Here is an 18,836-nt window from a genome sequence, read left to right on the forward strand (position 1 = left end):
TGCATGGAGCTGAGCCACTTCCAAGATTGTTGTTAGACAATCATATAGGTGATGAAAGATATCCCGGATGTTGATATGTGACATTCTTGGTTAATACAGACTTTGTTATGAAACTTTTTTTTTTGACAAAGCTGCATCTTCAACATCCAAAGACTCATAAAGCTGCAGATGAGGTTAAAAAAACAAGCTGATGAGTTGCTGGAGCTCTCAAAGAGAATATATAAGGGCTGTAAGCTGTAGATGGAGGGAAATCTGAGATCCAAGCAAACTCTGCTCAACCTTGGAAACAGCCTATTTTAGATCTTTGAAAATACGTGACTGCTTGTCAATAAGCTGAGGTGTCAGCCTTATGATACTAACGCCTCCTATAGCAAAGAAAAGAAATATAAACTAGAAAGCCTTTTCAACCTTATTCTCACATTGTGTTTTTAAGTTCCCCCTCACAGGAGGGGAACACAATGCATCTCTTTCTTTGGCTTTGTGTTGCATGAAGCTGTCTATTGTGAAATCTGTCTTCGAGCAAAACACACAAAAAGGCAAAAATCTGATGTGTGGTTGGACAATACAGCCAATATCAGAAACTTTTAGAAAGATCCGAACAATAAAATAATCTTTAAGGCAACAGAAGTGGACACAGGCAGTAAGACGTGAGGCTTCAACAGGAAGTGTTTAAAATGTAAGATTCTTAGTTAAGGTCAGAATGGACACAAACAGGCCGACAACATTTATCAAGTTTATCAATATGTTTCTTCCTCTATAGCAGACAAAGGGCTCCAGAATAACCCTCTTACATGATCAAATCTTATGTTTTAAGTTAGTTATTGTCCCTTTCTTTGCATTAAAGGCTTTATATGTGATTTTTCACACTTAAATATAATAAATCCAATATATCCTCTGAAAATAACTCTGTGAGTCATGACTGTCTACAATGGGTGTAACACCCGAGTCCCACTGTCTGTGATGTTTTCAGAGTTTTCAGAGTCCTATCTTCAGTTTGTTTACATCGCCTGGACGGCCGGCTGACTCCTCCCCTCGTGTATAAGAGTTGTTTAATTGAGGGACTAGAGAAAAGAAGAATCACATACTGTACTCACTGCTTAACTGTGTTTCTAGATCACGCTCATTTCAGGTAAATTTACTTGCAGTGTGAAGATACGAGCATAATAAAGATCACTAGCATTAGCATGCTAACACAACAATGCAGCGCAAGTTGTTTTGGTTTCATGCTGGTGCTCAAGAGCGACATCTGCTGGAGGCTTATAAAGCCTTTAAAATACTTGGTTACAAATTGTAGCACTGTTTTCATTTCCCTCCTCAGTGATTGAGTATTACAGACGACATTGCATTACGCTCTGACTCTGTATAATTAAATCTACATTCTTCAAGCGTTATTGCTAATCAGTAACTTAAGCTATTTTCTTTCCTCCAGTTCCTATTAGCTAATCAGGCTGCTTTGGCTTTCAATGGGTCTGATATATTGGTGTAAAGAAGAGTGACCCTGACTCTTGCTTAGAGATGGTACAAAAGGAACTATTTAATTTTAGCACTATTGCTGTTCTTAAAAGTCTAACATCAAAAGTTTTGTAAAAGGATAAGACGTCCTTGAAATCCTTCTGTTTCTTTTATTGTAAAGTTTTTTTTTTTAAGGGGCAGGGTTACGAGAGGTAGAAAATGTGAATCTGCGTGTCCAATTTTTTTCAAATCCATTATCAGATGTATTAATTTTCAACTTCAATACAGAAGTAAAGATACCCTAATAATGGACATCTCACCTGTGATGAGACTTGATTCATTGCAGAGGTTGGTTACAGGAAAATAGATTTGAAAGACTATAGAACACTTCCACTGCTATCTGCTGTTTCCATCCTGTCCACTCTGTTTCTTTTATCTGCAGCAGATTACACCTTGTGTTCTGTCATATTCATGACACCAGCCACCACCTCCCCTCCAAACTTGTTTCACTCCCATCGTGTCCGTCACTCAAAGCCTGCTCTCCCCTCTCCGCTGTCCCTCGTCTGCATGGGTACTGTTTGAAGTCTTCTCTCTCTCTCCTTTGTCACATCTGTCAATCAAACCTTGCTCCCTTCCCTCGCCTCTGTTCCTCATCTGTCATGTCTGTCATGTGGCGACTATTCTTCATGCCACCTTCTTCAAAACAAACAATTTTTTTTTCCTTTCCTGTAATCACTCTGGGGATCTGAAGAGACCGGCTATCCGTCTCATCCGTTTCTCTAACCCCACTCTGTCCTCTGGGCCTCAGTCCTGCCCGCCCCCATTATGTCCAAACAACTCTCCCCTCCAGGTCCATCATCTGCCTTTGAACTGTCATACCTGTAACTTTTCTTTCCTCTCCTCTCTCTCACCTCTCTCTCTGCAGCGCGGTATACTCAGCCTCAAATGGATGTGCAGTTGTGAGTCAGAGCGGGGCGTTGTGCTGAATATTAAATCTGAAAGCTCAGACAGACGTTTCTTCCTCGACAGAAATCTGTTTATCTCAGAGTCACCACCATCTCCGCTGCTGCAGGCTGCATTTGCTCACCTCACCTCGCCCCCAGCAGCCGTTTGATTGTGTTGACAACAGCTGCCTGATGATGGGAGAGTGGCAATTACATTTTGCAATGTGTTATTCCCACCCGTACACCCTGAAGCTTATCCCGTCGCAAATCAAAGCTCTTCCCAAAAATAGCATTCTTCTTAAAGCCTCTCTCTCGCTTTTCACATCTGATAGTCGATGTTGACGACATTTTGGTTTTTTATAAAGACTTTCATTCTCCTAACATGTTGCAGTTTAAAGCCACACCTGGAGTAAAGGAGGCCCTCAAGGCAAGCTACGGAATAAGATTGCAGGTCTTCAAAAACACATACTAGAATCATCTTACCCGGGTCTCATTATATTATTATTGTCAATTATTCCTGTTGGCCATAATAACAACATTTTATTTGTGAGCGTGAGCGCAGCCATGAGCAGCTGTACTCCCAGGTTCACAAGATCACAGGAGAACTACAAGATCATGTGAGGATTAAAGAAAAACGCGTGCAAACAATATATATATATATATATATATAATCAGTTTCTATGTTAAATTGCATTGTCCCTATTAGATAAATACATTCAAATGGTTGTTACAGTCCTCTCTTTCATTTTTCAAATTGTCCTCATTAAGCACAAACTTATTATATTTTGTCAAATAATTTCAACATATGCATTCTGGTTTGAGATATATCAAACCAACCAATCAAATTGGACACAAAACAGCAAAGCAAAGGAGCAGCAAAGGTCAAAAGTCATTGTAGGCAATAACCTTATAGACATCCAGTTAAATTACTGAACATTACTCATTCTGCAGCCTGTAAGCAATAATTGAAAAAGAACGAGCCTCATACACACAAACGGGTAGCAGGAAGTTGCTGTTATATTCAAAGCAATAGGCCAAAATATATGTGGGTGTCTTACTGTGGACTTGCTTTGCTTTGGTCAGACATAAAGTATCTGAGTTTATTTATAGTCCAAATCTTGCAATTATGAAATTAAGTACAAACAAAGTAAAGGGTTTCTTCACAGGAAAAAAAACTGCAAGAACCAACAATTAGTTTTATGATTATTGAAGCACAAGAAATGCACTGATATCCTATGAAGACGTTTATCTGATTGTAAAGTAAACGCTTTCAGAACCTGAGGGCCTCTTTCCAAAACTCAAAAAGCTGATGGCAGCACAGGGACCTCTTACAAAATGATTTTCAGCTGTCTGGCAAGATGCTGAACCCCTACCTGCACTATAAGTCCCTTTTATATGACAGATTCTGCTGTGAAACTAAATCTGTACTGCAAGGTTTATGTGACACCGACACTTACACTTACATTATATGGGACAGCAGCTCTGAAACTGTACAGCAACCCAGTCTTGTCTGAGCTCCTATCAAATCGTGAAACGTCCATTAAGTGAATTTAAAGTTTTGCAGTTTGTCTGTTAATAGTCTTAAACTCTGGAGCCACTGCAGACGTGTAAAATATAACGTTTTAACACAGATCTTATTATCTCTCCCACCTGTCAGGCTTTCTGTTTGTGCTGCGGTCGGTGGAAATGTGAGGGAATGAAAGGATGCTTTGATAGGCTGCAGCGTGTTGTCCTTCTTCATTGGTATTCTGTACAGAGGAAGAGTTGGGTGCAGAGGTTCCTCCAACCTCCCTCGGCTTTTACTCTCCAGGTCTCATCTTTAGTTGTCAGAGCAGTGATTTGCTATGCCACTTACTCTCAATTAACATTTCTCTCTTTTTTAAAAAAATAAAAAAAACACTCTGCTTTTCCTCTCTAAGTGTTATATATTTAAATTGGTCCAACCCTGTTGTGTGTTCAGCTCATCTTTTTCTAAGCAGTTAGGAAGAAGACTGGAGTAGCAGAGCACCACCTTTTGGTTGACATTGTGAATTGCATTTGGTTTGAGATGGAAGAATGCGGCATGGAGGGCTTGATAGGCAGATTTCCTGCAGAGTGTGTGTGGGTGCACTGATGATGTTTCATGATAGAGCGGATTGGGAGCTGTTTAAATTTAGAATTGACAAGCTGTGACAAAGGGTATTAGTGATCTTTCCCCCGTCCAGGCACAGAAGAATTGCAAATCAACACAGCTACAAAATACTGCAAATTCATGTGGTGGTGTGTGGGCTCAGAGCTAAAAGAGCTAGAGGAATCAATGCCCATCTTCTTTCTCTCTCCATCTTTGTATCGTGACGTTTTGACAGCAGGCGACACAGCGGTGAGAAGCTTTTATCTGAAGCACCAAAGAAACGTTCTGGAAACTGATCGGCTGGAGCTCCAGTATTGCCCTCGCTCCCGTCTCTAAATGCATTTCAGAGATGGCTGCAGGGGAGGCCATGACCTATTCCTCTGCTTTGTTTTGACCAACTGGGGAGCCCTTTGATCTAAGTCTCAGTAATCACAGCAGCACCTGCTATATATTCAGAATTCTTGTTTATGCTTCTTGCTTTTTCTAAGGGTGCACTTATGCAACATATTACAAGTGGCACATTCATTGCAAAAGACCTAAAATGAAACATTTTCTCGGGTACTATGAACTTATGGAGGAACCAGTTTCTACCTTTGGGACCAAGGCCTGAATACAATGCCTGAGACTCTTTTAACCTCCCAAATGTTCCTGCCAAAGTACAGGGACTTTTAGATATGAACTGAACTTTTACTTTTGGTCAAGTACTTGCAGCATTTAGAATCTTTTTTCCGTGTCAGCAGACCAACAAGTTTAATATTAAAGAAGACAACAAATAACCTTTTAGTACCTTGAAGTAGTTTCTTAGACTGAAAGTCTTGGTTACGTTAGGTGGAAACATCGCTAATAGTGTTTGATACTGTACAGTGGAAACATCGCTAATAGTGTTTGATACTGTACAGCTTGCCTTAGAGTTCAGGCTTATTAAGTGCCATAAAGCTGAATTGAACCTTGTATGATTTTTACTTTATCCGGCATCTCTGACACCACAGAATTTCAGTCTGCCAATTAATTGTATTACTTGACCTTAGCTACTGCACGCACATCCTCTACAGCCAAACTTTGTCTGAGTTGAGCATTAATATCGAGCCCTCTTCTAGCCTCTGTGCTCTGGACATCCTGCACTGCTGATGTTAACATTTCTCAGCTCATAAAGTTGCTTTATACTCGAGATCAGACTTGACTCAGGGTTTTCACCTTGAGACTGCCGGACCAGGCTGAGTCTTGAGACTTCTGACGTGATTAAACTACAATATTTCTGCTGTAGTGATGCAGAGAGGCTTGTCAACAGTGTGTGGACAGATTAAGCATGACCAGAAAGAAACCACTTACTCTGAGGTTTAAAAACGAGGGACCTATTCCAACCTCCAGTCCAAAGTAATCCTTGTAGTGAATTAAGGATTGGAACCATTTTTTAAATGGGAAAGTAGAGATATATACCACAGAAAAAAGATAGAAGACACTTTAATGTCCCCATTGGTAAATTTGTCTTGGACTCTGTCCTGCAGTTACAAAGAGAATAACATAAATAGAGATCATACCAAACACATAACGATACATCCTAAAACATTAGCAACTTCATGTGACAATATCCACATAAATGAACACCTTCTGACAGCAGCGATATATTGACACATTGCACAGCCCCTCATTTTCACAGATAGGCTCAAATCAATGTTTACAACAGTTCAGCGTGGTCAGAGGAAGCCTGAATCTTCTCCCAGAGGGCAAAAGCTGAAACTCTGAGTGAAGAATATGGGACGGATCAGACACGATTTAATCACCTTTCCTCCATACTTAAGAATGCTAGAATGTCTGAAGCTTCAGAAAAGCTAAATCAATCAATAATGTGTACTTTTGACATCTCCCCCATGTCCAGGCGGCTGTGCTAAAAGACCCAGTGAATGGGCCCTCCACAGATCTGATTTGATCATTGATTTCCAAACCTATAGGTTACTCTTGTTGAAGTAAAATAAAGTATTAAAAACACAAGTGATAAAGCATGAATCAAACCCTGGTGCTGTTTGCTAAATCATTCTAGTTTCCTTACTAAGAATTCAAATCATCCATGAAGTACTGATTACAATTAGCTTTAAGTTTAGCGCTTACTAGCTTTAGCATGGGATACAAGTTCAACGCTATTTCCTTATCCTTTTCTTTACTAAATCAGCTTGAGGCACATTAAGTCTACTGGCAAACACATTTTAAAACAGCCACACCATGTTGTTAGCGCTACATAGCTAGGTAGCACCAGATGGGTTAATCATTTAGCAGCAGTTGTCAAATGCTGAACAAAATCAACACCTATACTTTGACAAACCTGCTTTTGTCATGAAGACAAACATTAAAGACCGGTCTTTCCGAAAATGTAGAAAAGTAAAGTTATAAATCTGCCACTGCTATCCTTGCTAACTCCTTAGGGCGGCAGTAGCTCAGTCTGTCTGAACTTGGGGTGAGAACTGGAGGGTTGCTAGATCGAGTCCTGGTGCGGACCTAGTCTGGGAGCTAAACAGATGCCGTTCACTTCCTGAGCTCTGCAGATGTGCCATTCAGCAAGGCACTGAACCCCCAACTGCTTGGACTCTTTCATGTGCAGCCCCTCACTTAGTGCATGTCCATAGAATCCTGTTTGTGCGTGTCATTCAGCCTATGTGTGTGTAGCATGTCTCAATAAAAGAGTGTAAAAAGTAATTTCCCTGCATATTTGCTAGCATGGGAAGCATGACAAGTATCTCAACTTCTCGGGGCATGTAGGGTCAAGTATCACTAGCTATGTTTCAATATTCATGATTTTAGTAGTGTTAGATTTGCTAAGTGTCTCACAGGGAAAACACTGAACAACATGCTGTTGTTTATTTATCCTAATGAGAGCTCAGCAAGGTATCAGTGTCTCTCTTTATGGGTCCCTGACTGTCAGCACAGCAGTATTATCAGCTCCAGGACCCATGGGTGTGCTTCGGTCCACTAAGCATGTCGCTGATGGCAGCACAGGGACCTTTCATTATCAACATGTCTCATAACTTTACACGCAGCTAATATCAGTAGGTGGTGTTGCCATATGGAGGTAATTTCAGCTTATGAGTCGCAGCGGCACAAATGTCTCCGTGGGACTGACAGATGATGGAGTCACACTTTCATTACGATGTGGAATGGCACTGTGCGGCGTGACATTTCAAATCGAATGTGATGGTTTTAATCTCATACAATCACTGAAACATGCACCGATTGAGATGTAGATTGTAGTTTTTCTCTGGAAACAGAAGAATAGCAGTAAAAATATGTGCATCATGTGGATGTTGTGCTCTCTCTGCAGGCATACCGTTTCCTTGCCATCAATAAGAAACTGGGATTGAGTGGGCGTCCAGAGAGGCCAGTTGGCTGCATTGGGACCTGCAAGGTAAACACACCTACACACACATGCATATACTTCAGGAATGAAGCACACACGTTGACCTGCTGAATAGATCATGTGCGACCATGAACTCGCCTCCACACATATTGATTTGCATAAACTTCCCTGAGCTCTGTATAACTGACTGCAGCTCAGAAAGTCAACTTGGAAACAGAAAATATACACTTCCAAGTGCTCCCCTCTTTATCAGACAAACAGTGTGCATCAGTGAATACTGAATAGATTTTTTCTTATTTGAGTGACTTATTGCATTTTAATATGCTAAGCTGCTTCCAGGCAGTCTGTGTGTCCGTGTGGGTGCATACTATGTTGCTTTGGAAGTGTGTGTTTCTAAAGTTCGTCTGTGTGTGTGTTGCTGATGATGTTTGCAGTGTCTCCCAATGAAGGTCACAGCACGACAGAGAATAAGTTAAGCTGTAGCAGCCTCCTCACACAAAGAGGTTGCCAAACAAATGAATCACGGCTCCCGACGCATTGCTAAGACAATATTATAATGGAACATTTATGGGAAAGATGGCAGACTGCCAGAGGGCATTATAGCCATCAGTGTGTCTGCTCAGGTGTGTGTGTTTGCCCCCTTTGACAACTGGTATGTGTGAAAGGGACATTTGGACCTCCTGTGTGTCTGTCCTTTATGTTTGTGTAGCTGCTATTAGCAGAGGTTGTGTTTCCTCTGTGTGTCCCCGCTCTCTTAGGATTGATGACTTGTTTTAGACTCGGCCCAGAGTAACGTATACGTGGCTTCTTGTGAGCCATCCGTCTTCTAACGCAATAGTCTGTGTGTGTGTTTGTTCTTCTGTGCGTTTGTCTCCCTACAGATTTATCGTATCCTGGGCAAGACGGTGGTGTGCTACCCAATAGTGTTTGATCTAAGTGACTTCTACTTGTCCCAAGATGTTATGCTGCTGATTGATGACATTAAGGTGAGTCAGGGTCACAATTATGGAGCTTACTAATGCTGAAATAACTGATTTACACCATGGACTGGGTGGAAAAGTTGACTCTGATTGTGTCCATTAATTCTAGATAATAGACACCTCTTTAAGTACTTCAGTAAAACTGTCACCATTTAAAATGACTGCTCTGGTTTAACAGGAGCCTGGACCTAACGTAAGTTTGAAAGCAAATATTCAAAGACTGGTTTACAGCTCACTAACAGGCGAACAAGTACAACAGTCTGTTAACCTTTTTTTGGTGATATGATAACTGATAAGTGGGATACAGCTAAACAAGTGGGAAAGAAGATGGTGAGACTGTCATTAATATTTTTTTTTACCCCAGTGTACACAAAAGCTTACCCTCTGAACTTTGTGATACTTTTGATCATGATACGACCCGGCTCGTGTGGGGGAAAAGGAAGAAACATTAAAAACCAGATGGTGTTGGTTTATTAAAGTTATTTATTACAATAGCAAAGCAAAGTTGTGCTACATAAGAAACAGTGAGGCAAAATGGAAGGGCCGACAAGTGCTACTCGAATCGTTAAAGGCTTTATATGTGATTTTTTGATCCTGCAGATGTCGTCCTTGAGCACCAGCATGAAAACAAAACAACTCGCGCTGCATTGTTGTGTTAGCATGCTAATGCTAGTGATCTTTATTATGCTCGTATCTTCACACTGCATGTAAATTTACCTGAAATGAGCGTGATCTAGAAACACAGTTAAGCAGTGAGTACAGTATGTTATTCTTCTTCTCTCTAGTCCCTCAATTAAACAACTTTTATACGCGAGGGGAGGAGTCAGCCTGCCGTCCAGGCGATGTAAACAAACTGAAGATAGGACTCTGAAAACTCTGCAAACATCACAGACAGTAGGACTCGGGTGTTACACCCATTGTAGACAGTCATGACTCACAGAGTTATTTTCAGAGGATATACTTGATTTATATTATATTTAAGTGTTAAATAAATACGAGGCGTAGGAGAGGAGCCTTTAACAAAGTAAACCAGAAGGACTCCAGATTAGGACTTTCTAACGGGTGAAAAGAAAGGAACATAAAACCAACCTAACTACACTGACTAACCAAACTTAACAACAAATGAACAGCACCTCTAGCATAGTGAAAACCCTAATGTAAGTGTACACAAAAACTCACAAACACAGACACTCCAAAACAGAGGTCAGTCACACAAACATGAGAGGGGGTGCGTCACAATAGTGATCATCTTACTTCCTATTTATTTCAATTAGTTATTAATTCAAAGCTTGATGTTGATTTGGGGACAACGACATGGCTGGTTAACTAGGTATTGCTGTTAAATCAACTGTTTACTTTATTTCCATAATACACAAAGAAGTCAACTTTTGAGTCCCTCTGTCATACCATCGACTTTTTGATTAAAGCTGAGCTGAAGTACTCAATGAGGACTAGAAATATCCTCTATTGCAGAGTGCTATTCAAGATTCACTCGATAATATATAATATAATAAAAACTTTATGGGATGTGAATCATGTAAAGTCCAGATATTAGTCACTTGGAAAACTGAGTTTTTACTTGTGATAAATGTATATATATATATATATATATATATATATATATATTTTTTTTTTTTTTTTTTTTTTTTTGCAAGCAACCATTTCTTGAGCAGAATGATCCCCTTCAGGGTGTCCATTATGTAAAGGATAATGTTAAGTAAGCAGGTGGTTATCGTGAGCAGGACCCTGACGCAGAGTGGAGGGCACTTGCTCACCCCTGAAGGGATGCTAATTGTAATTGGCCAATCAGAATCAAGTATTTAACCCAGCTGTGTAATGACAGGGATTAATGAACTCCAGAGATGCAATCCCGTGTCATCCATTAATGAAGCATTATCACACGAGAGCGAGGGATGTTGGACTGAATATCAGAGCTGCTGTGATTCCATCAGAAGAGTCCGGATGTTCAGTTCAACATCAGAACCTCAAGTTTGATATATTTCTTTATACTTGGAAATGGTAGTAAAAACAAGTAAAAATAAAAAACTAATTATTTTTGTTGGTGTAACCAACTCAATGTGTTCCCCAGCCTAATTAAAACCAGATTGTTGCCAAGCAACCCAAATATTACTAGTTCTGCTACTTGGTTTGTGCCCATTGTAACCACAGATCTGCTACCTTGTTTAATGTAGAACTACATTTATTTTTACATTGAATTTATTATGCAACAAGTAAAAGAATGTATATTGTGATACCGAGGTATCGAACTGATTAATGAAGACCAACACTGTCTGCTGTGTGATGTTTATTGTATTCAGAACTCCAGACTGAGGCGGAGGGATACACAAAGTAAAAAGTCCCAGTGAAGTTTAACTCTACATAATACAAAGAACTCACAGAATGTCTCTTGTCCAATCAGATAACTTACTCTGAACTAAGTGTTGAATAATAAGTGATCCTTCTCCTGTTTCCCCTTTTGCCCTTTACATTTGTAGATCTTCTGACCAACAGACATTCAACCTGACTTAAAAAAAAAAAAAAGATCATCAGCAGGTTTAGTTTGATCGTTTTAAACATCCTCAGAGAAAGGGCACATACTGACACCAATACTGACCAGTTTTTGGGTAGCAGTGTTTTCTATATAAGTTAATATTACACAACAGTGGAGCAGCTGATGAACACCGAACCTTTCCTCGTTCTAATGTTTTTTCATGTTTCCTGCAACAAACCTTCAGTTGTTGAGTGTCTACTTCTGGTAGTTATATAAACTGTGTAGTATACTAAACTATACTATGTATACACGTACTGTATATATTACTATATATAGTTGGTCAAATCAGTTGTGTATTTAAATTATGTATACAGAATAAAAGTTCAGTGGCAAAGTCTGACTGAAGAAATAACATTGCAGAATTTAAGATAACAGAGGCAGATTGAATTGAAAGACATTCAAACGTCAGTGAAATAATGAGTTTTAAATGGCACTGCTTGCTGTGAAATCCTCCAAGCATATCTGCAATATTTTTATATTTGCAACATAAATTAATTTTTACGATATTAACTTTGATCAGTTTGAGGGCTGAGGAGACAAAACTTTAGAAATGTAACATAGTGGAGACTGAAACCAATTCAAGCCGTTTTATACTATACTGACGTGTTTTTTTTTGTCCATTTGTGTGTGTGCGCGTGTGTGTGTGTGTGCGTGTGTTTGCAGAACGCCCTGCAGTTCATCAAACAGTGCTGGAAGATGCAGGGACGTCCTCTCTTCCTGGTTCTCATCCGTGAGGATAACATAAAGTAAAACACACACTCTATACTAGCTCTTTAATCATTTTCTTTCGGTCTCCCTGCTCTCTTTCTTATTTCATTCTTCTCCCTCCTGGGTCTCCAAACATCATCCTCCTTCTCTCTTTTTTTCTGTCTGACACCAACTTTGGATCTCATTCAAAATGTCCCGACAGTCACAATGCAGTGGGGTTAATTTCTCTAATCCCACCTTTCTGACTCTGCCCTCCCTAGCTCTCCTCCCTTCTCTCTGTACTATCCATCACTACAGCTGGAGGTGCATCTGTATTTGCTTGCTGATAGGCTGATAATGTTTCTCGTTTGTTTCACTAAAGCCTGACTGGTGGGCTGATTACAGCAGCATTAATCATTATCCAAGAAGCCATATGTGAGAAGTGCTACAACACTTAAACAGCCACGCTGCAGCATGTGGAATGAGTCAATGGACTCTCATAAAAAAACGCTCAATAGTCATTAGTTTACTATTGATCGGGATGATGACCTAAACAGAAGGCGACAGAAGGCAGACTAAAGCAGTGAAATGTGCTGATTCATTGAGAGCGTGCTCAGCTTCTTTAGATGTTATTCTTCATACATATTTAATACATGTACTCTGTTACAACATAACAGTTATCAGAAATATGTTTCATCAGAATCTGACAGTTTCACTCTCTGCCTCTGCAGGGGGAGCCGCTTCAACCCAGTCCTGGACATGCTGGCCTCGTTCAAGAAAGGCAACATCGGAGGGGTCAAAGTTCACGTGGACAGACTTCAGGTTTGTGGATTTGATGACAGTTGGCTTTTTCTTCCCTGTACTGAGTTTTGAAACTTTTTAACTGATAGTTCTGTCCTAAATTCAAAAAAGACGGCCCCGTTTTTTCCAAATTAGCGAGATAATTTTCTTGATAATTCAGAAAAACAAAGTAGTTTTTATTATTTTTTCAACTGAATGCTTCGGTATTGTACTAACTTCCTTTTATCTTACTTCAACAAATAGCCAGAAGTTAAAATCTCATGGCTACAACTACAGTCTGAATATAAACAAAAACAAATATAAGAATCAGCAATGGCACACGGTAAAGATAAAATCATTTTAATGTTCTATTTACGATCTATTTCATTTTTTCTTGTTGCATTAAAGATAGTTTCATAACTCAGGAATGTGATGCACTGAGTCCAGTGTTGTGTTCACTGTAACAGTTTCTCCAGCAGAAGAGACATGTGCTTAGAAAGATATATTAGTGTTAACTTTAGCAGCTTAGCCAGCTTTCAACATTTCAATTTCACACACGTTTAACTGCTGACATGTTTGAACTGCATTGAGCCCAGATGGTTTTTAAAAAGGACATGGGAGCTGTTGTGTTGGCGTCTTATTCGGCTCGTCAGATATCAATCAGGATGACTTTGTGAAAACGTAACTAATTAAATGGAGAATGAATAGATTAGAGGTTGAGCCCTCTAATGTGTCTTTCAGCCCGCTGAGAAGACTGAAGTGAAACTTATTATACAGTCAATGCCTTCATACATTAGTTAATCCATTTGTGTTGAGGGATAATACTGTATACGAGCATGAGGGTGTGAATAAAATGAGCACAGCAACTGATATGGATTCTGTGGAGCCGGACTATTTAGATCAGCAGTATTACTGAAGGAGACGTACAGGGTTTCAGCCTGCTTAGTAGATCTTGCAGATTAAAAAAGATGAAGTATGAATCACATTTTCAAACAAAGCACCACTAAATATAAAAGGAGACATTTAAATATCTTGTGAGCTCCACTTCTTAGACTGTTCCAATATGGCCACCGCCATTGTTGGGCCTCAAAAGAACGCTTTCATAAACCAAGAGATGACATCACTAAGACTATGTCCATGTTTTATACAGTCTATGTTAAAAGGTGATAGTATGTGTTTGATGTGCCCTGCTTGATGTCACAGCTCCCTAGTGGTTAAAAAAAAATTACCCTTTCCACGCAATGAATAAACAATAATATAAAATGTTAAAATGCTGCCTCATTTCAACTGATTCATACATTTACAATGAACCATAAACAGGTACTAAATAATTGAATAATTCTTCTACTTCAGAATAGATTGCTTAAAGCCTCAGGATGTTTTTAAAACATTCACTCTTTTTTTGTTGCAAAAAGCAGGAAAAACAATCCAGGCTAAGACTAGAAGTATTTCGACAATGGTAACTTTAACCAACTGCTTTGTCAAACTCATGACAGGTCTTGGAAGACGAACTTTTCTCCCAGTGTGTCTGTGGTTTTCACCAGAGACTTCTTCATATAGACCTGTTTTTTTTTTTCTCCTTTTAAAGTTCTTCCTTCCCTTCGCCTATTTGCTATTCACTTCACAGCTAACTCCTTCAGCTTTGAAACACTTCTCCTCTTCATCATCTCATTGTTATGGGGAGCAGGAGCGCTCCTCTCCTACGCCTCGTATTTTTGTTTTGGAGCCGACTTCAGTTGGAATGGCTAATATCACATTTAGACCACAGGAGCAAGTGGTATTGAACTTGCGCTCTTTCCTCCTACGCTGCTATCCTTTTAACAGACTCAAACTTTTACTTTCACCCTGTTAGACACTCGCTTGTTGCTGCTCCTGTAAACATTTTGTCAAATTTAAAGCAGTGAACCCGGGTTTTTCCATGTGTTATTTGTTATGAGCTGCACCATGTAATGCTAATGGTTGTTTAGTACTCTGAGTCATCCTGAAAGCCTCCTCTCGGGGATTTATTCAACTCTGCTTCCTCATCTTTTCTGTGCTCCTCAGTGTTACTTTCACGGGATGACTTCCTCTAACCTATTTTGCACATATCTATAAGCATATGACTGTGAATTACCATGTGTATTGTGGTGTACTTAAAAGAGTAATCAATCTGCAAATGCCATAATGTGTATTTTTTTCTCCTGGCCCTGTTAGACCCTGATATCTGGAGCCGTGGTGGAGCAGCTGGACTTCCTGCGTGTCAATGAAGCTGAGTAAGGCAGCTTCTTTGGTTATTTAAAAAGGCTGGCAGGAGATTTGAAAAAGCTCAAGATGAATTTCCGGGATGCAGTGGACAACTTCATGTGATATTCATACAATCTGATTTTCTGACCAGTTTTCATGAATGTTGAACTGCAGCTTACTGATGTAGCAACTTGATTTTCATTGTCAGTGTTTTCAGTACCAATAAATTAGTCTCAGGTAAAAATACAATAATTCCAGCATTGTTTACATTGAAGCTCTAAATATAAATTTTTCTACATTACAAAACCAGCATTACAATCCTTGAGTAAAGAACTACTCTCTAACTTTAAATAGCACATGTAACGTGACTCCTCTTATCCTTGTGTGCTTGTTTAAAGGATCCCAGAGTTTAAAAGCTTCGAGGAGCTGGAGCTGCCAAAGCACTCTAAGGTGAAGAGACAGACAAGTACACCCAACGCCTCGGACCTGGAGCAGCAGCCGGAGATCAGCGTGGAGGAGTGGCTGCACAAGCCGACCCCCGAAATCATCCAGAAGTTCCATGTGAGTTGATCGCCTTAAAGGGAGGAACAGTCAATGAATACATGTTGGGGTTCACAATGACCAACACATTACAAATAATTCTGCTAGCATTAGAAAGAAATCCCTACAATCCCGGTTACACTTTCATTAACCACTGGAGAAAAGTGATAACCACGATCAAAGGATGTATGCCCAGCTCTCTTGATGATGAGGGAGCATACATGTAAAGAATATCACCATAGTCCATTACTGATAAAAAGGTTGCTTTAATAAGTTTCTTCCTTTGCAACAAAAGACAAAAAGCGTTTGTCTCAGTAGATGAGACCACATTGACCACACCTCATGTTTTTGTTGACCACTCAATGTGGTTGTTCCATCTTTTTGCTAAGATTTATTTTAGGACTTTGTATGTCTTTATTTGAGACAGGACTGTGGATGGTGTCAGGAAAGGGGGAAGTGGGACACAAGTGCGGACCCAGAGGCTTCTTAAAGTTATCCCAGAAGGATGACCACAAAAAAAACCTTCTAGCAGTAGTTCAGTTCATAATTCAAAACTAAAAACTAAATTGTCCAGTAGACCCAGAAAACACTTAACAAAAGCAAAGGCTACCAGGGAGGCCTTAAAAGTTAACTAGCAGGCGTATAGCAACAATGGAAAAACAAATAAAACACACCAAAAGTGCTTTGTTTGTGTTTATGCACACACAGACAACGAGAGAAAACACAGGGAGAACCTCTCACTACCTCTGAAGGTGAGATATTGAGAGAGTATATACACACCTGCCTCATTCCTTCACCAACCTCAGTGAGAAGCTAGAGAGAGTGCTCTTGTTACCCAGGATGGAGGCAGAAAATCAGAAAGAGAGAGACATGGAGGAAAGGAGCCACAGGCTGGATTCAAACCCAGGCTGCCAGCTTTGAGGATCATAGTGTCCGTTCATGGGGCATGCACACTAACCACTAGGCTACCAATGCCCCGTGTTTGTACCATCTTTGACTTGGAGAATCACATCATTTAGTACAAGTCTTTTTCTCGATGTTAACTGCAGTTTGTACGTTGTTTACTCCAGTAGCTACGGCAGACAAAGAGATCAGTATAGTGTTGTTTTGATTTTAGCCATTCTTATTGTTGTATGATCGTATCGTCAGCATAGAAATTAAACTTTGTATCCGTAGCATTTCTACATCAACCCATCTATTAATTACTGGTCTTTTTTGCAGCTCTTGTATGAATAATGGTGGCAGGTATGATTGTCTTTTCCATTAATTGCAAACGTAGTTTTGTACCTCTAACCAGTTCCTTTACTTAGACTTGCAGAAGTGTTAGGTAAGCACCACATATGACAATGACCTGGGTTAAGTCCAGGACAGAGTTCCTTCAGGCTAAATATGTCATTATAATACATTGAAATAAATACATATTTTTAGAGGATAAGCTAGTGTTGAATCATTGTGTTAGTCAGAGTCACAGGTGAACCAAAGCATCTTGCAGATCAGTATGTATAAGAGGTGACACATGACTGTCTGCAGCCACCATCGGGTTAAGAGAGTGAGTCAACAGTGATGAGGACTGAATCATGAATTCTCCATTTTACTCTGTGAAGGAAAAAAATGTCCCTGCAGTCAAACATGCAGTGTTTCTCCCAAAAGAACAGAATAACTTAAAAACTTGAGTTGCTTTAATTCATATTTTATATAATATTCAATAACTGTTACAATTTTAATGGTTAAAGTTGAGCATGGAAGAATAGAGAAGAATATGAAAAAGCTTCAACGACTCACAGATCCACTTCAAAGAGTCCTCATGCGTCTTCTTTGGAGAGTTTCAGAAGATTTTTTTGTAATATTTGGGCGATAGATTAACTTAATGCTCTCTTTGTTCCCTTCTGTTGACTCATTGACAAACAAAAACTCTCATCAAGACTCACCTGACCATCAGGCTCCTGTCTCAATATGACATCTATCACAGTCGAGCCATGGTTTCTAAAGAGACGACCAACCTGAAGTCTACTCATACATTTAAACTTTTTTATTTTTACCCGGCTCTGACCTCGAATATTCACAGCCCATGGGTTTTGAGAAGAGGATTATCAAGTCATCTAGCTTTCTCTACCTTGACTTTGAACACTTTCTTTCTTTTGCTCTTTTTTTTGCCTTTTTTTTAAAGTGTGTTTTTACCATTTACAATATCAAAGCTACCACAAAATTGTAATAATAATGAATGTACTCCAATCATCTCATGGCATCCTTAAAGATACTCTTTTCCCTCAATTTTACTCCTTTAGGTGTTTCAAATTTTAATTAGATGATATTCTTGCAATGTCGCTACTGTACAACTGTATTTAATTACAGTTTGTTAGTGTTCACTGCATGTGAATAAAACTGCAGCTGTGTATGCATAAGGTAATAACAGTGTCTGTGTCTGTGTCTGCATGCTAACAGGATTCTGGCTGCCTGGCCAGTCAGGCTCAGCTTGCAAGCATCCTCCTCAGGAGAGAAGGTCCCGACTTTCTCGCCAAAGATGGTAAGCAAACTCTGTGATTTAGTGAGCATCTTAAAGAAATAGTCATTTGTTAAAGTGAAACAGAAGCACATGTTATAATAGTTTTCATTAAGTCCCACCATTTGGAACCTTTACTTACATTGTACATCTGCCCATTTCATTCCTTTTTAAAAAATGTCAGGCATTAGTCATGTGATCAAACACAGGTCTGTAGGGCGCTCTTTTATAATTCTTTTGAACGGGTGGTTAATACTTTATTTTTTTAGAAATGACTTACAGTGATTTTCAGTGAACTTGGGGTGCGTCTTTATGATGTTTTTAATGTCTGGCTGCAGAGAACCTGATGGATGAACTGGAGGGAATCTACAGGAGAGCTGGCAGCAGAAAGCTTTGGTCTGATATTTGCAGACACACACACACACACACACACACACACACACACTTACACAAATACTTGCAGTTTAACACTGTTTTTCAACATTTAGAGCAAATGTCTTTAGACAATGTCTGATTTTTTCAGTCACAATATAGAGACGATGATCACTGTGTCCAAATGAAACAAACATTTATTCTAAGATGTGCTCAGTGAAGGTCTCTAAGACGTTCAGATTTAGTTCATTTAGTTAGTCTTATTGATTATTGCTCTGTTCAATGATTTGGTTCAGTAAAAAGGGTTAGGATTCAAGGAGATGATTTGGCATATCTTTTATGTTAAGGCTC

At 39.5% G+C, this 18,836-nt stretch overlaps 1 protein-coding gene across 4 annotated transcripts in view; it reads left to right on the forward strand.

The window, feature by feature from the left end:
* The window catches only part of phkb (phosphorylase kinase, beta), a 113,109-nt gene that overhangs the window by 82,608 nt on the left and 11,665 nt on the right, over positions 1 to 18,836 (forward strand). For all 4 annotated transcript variants that reach the window (XM_061042460.1, XM_061042452.1, XM_061042444.1 and 1 more), the window contains 8 exons: positions 7,817 to 7,900; positions 8,734 to 8,838; positions 12,047 to 12,129; positions 12,802 to 12,892; positions 15,044 to 15,102; positions 15,472 to 15,634; positions 18,056 to 18,137; positions 18,452 to 18,509. In XM_061042460.1, coding sequence (XP_060898443.1) covers positions 7,817 to 7,900; positions 8,734 to 8,838; positions 12,047 to 12,129; positions 12,802 to 12,892; positions 15,044 to 15,102; positions 15,472 to 15,634; positions 18,056 to 18,137; positions 18,452 to 18,509 — 725 coding nt within the window. The remainder of the gene's footprint in view (positions 1 to 7,816; positions 7,901 to 8,733; positions 8,839 to 12,046; positions 12,130 to 12,801; positions 12,893 to 15,043; positions 15,103 to 15,471; positions 15,635 to 18,055; positions 18,138 to 18,451; positions 18,510 to 18,836) is intronic.

Source organism: Labrus mixtus, chromosome 1, assembly GCF_963584025.1.
Source record: "Labrus mixtus chromosome 1, fLabMix1.1, whole genome shotgun sequence".
Classification (NCBI taxonomy): domain Eukaryota; kingdom Metazoa; phylum Chordata; class Actinopteri; order Labriformes; family Labridae; genus Labrus; species Labrus mixtus.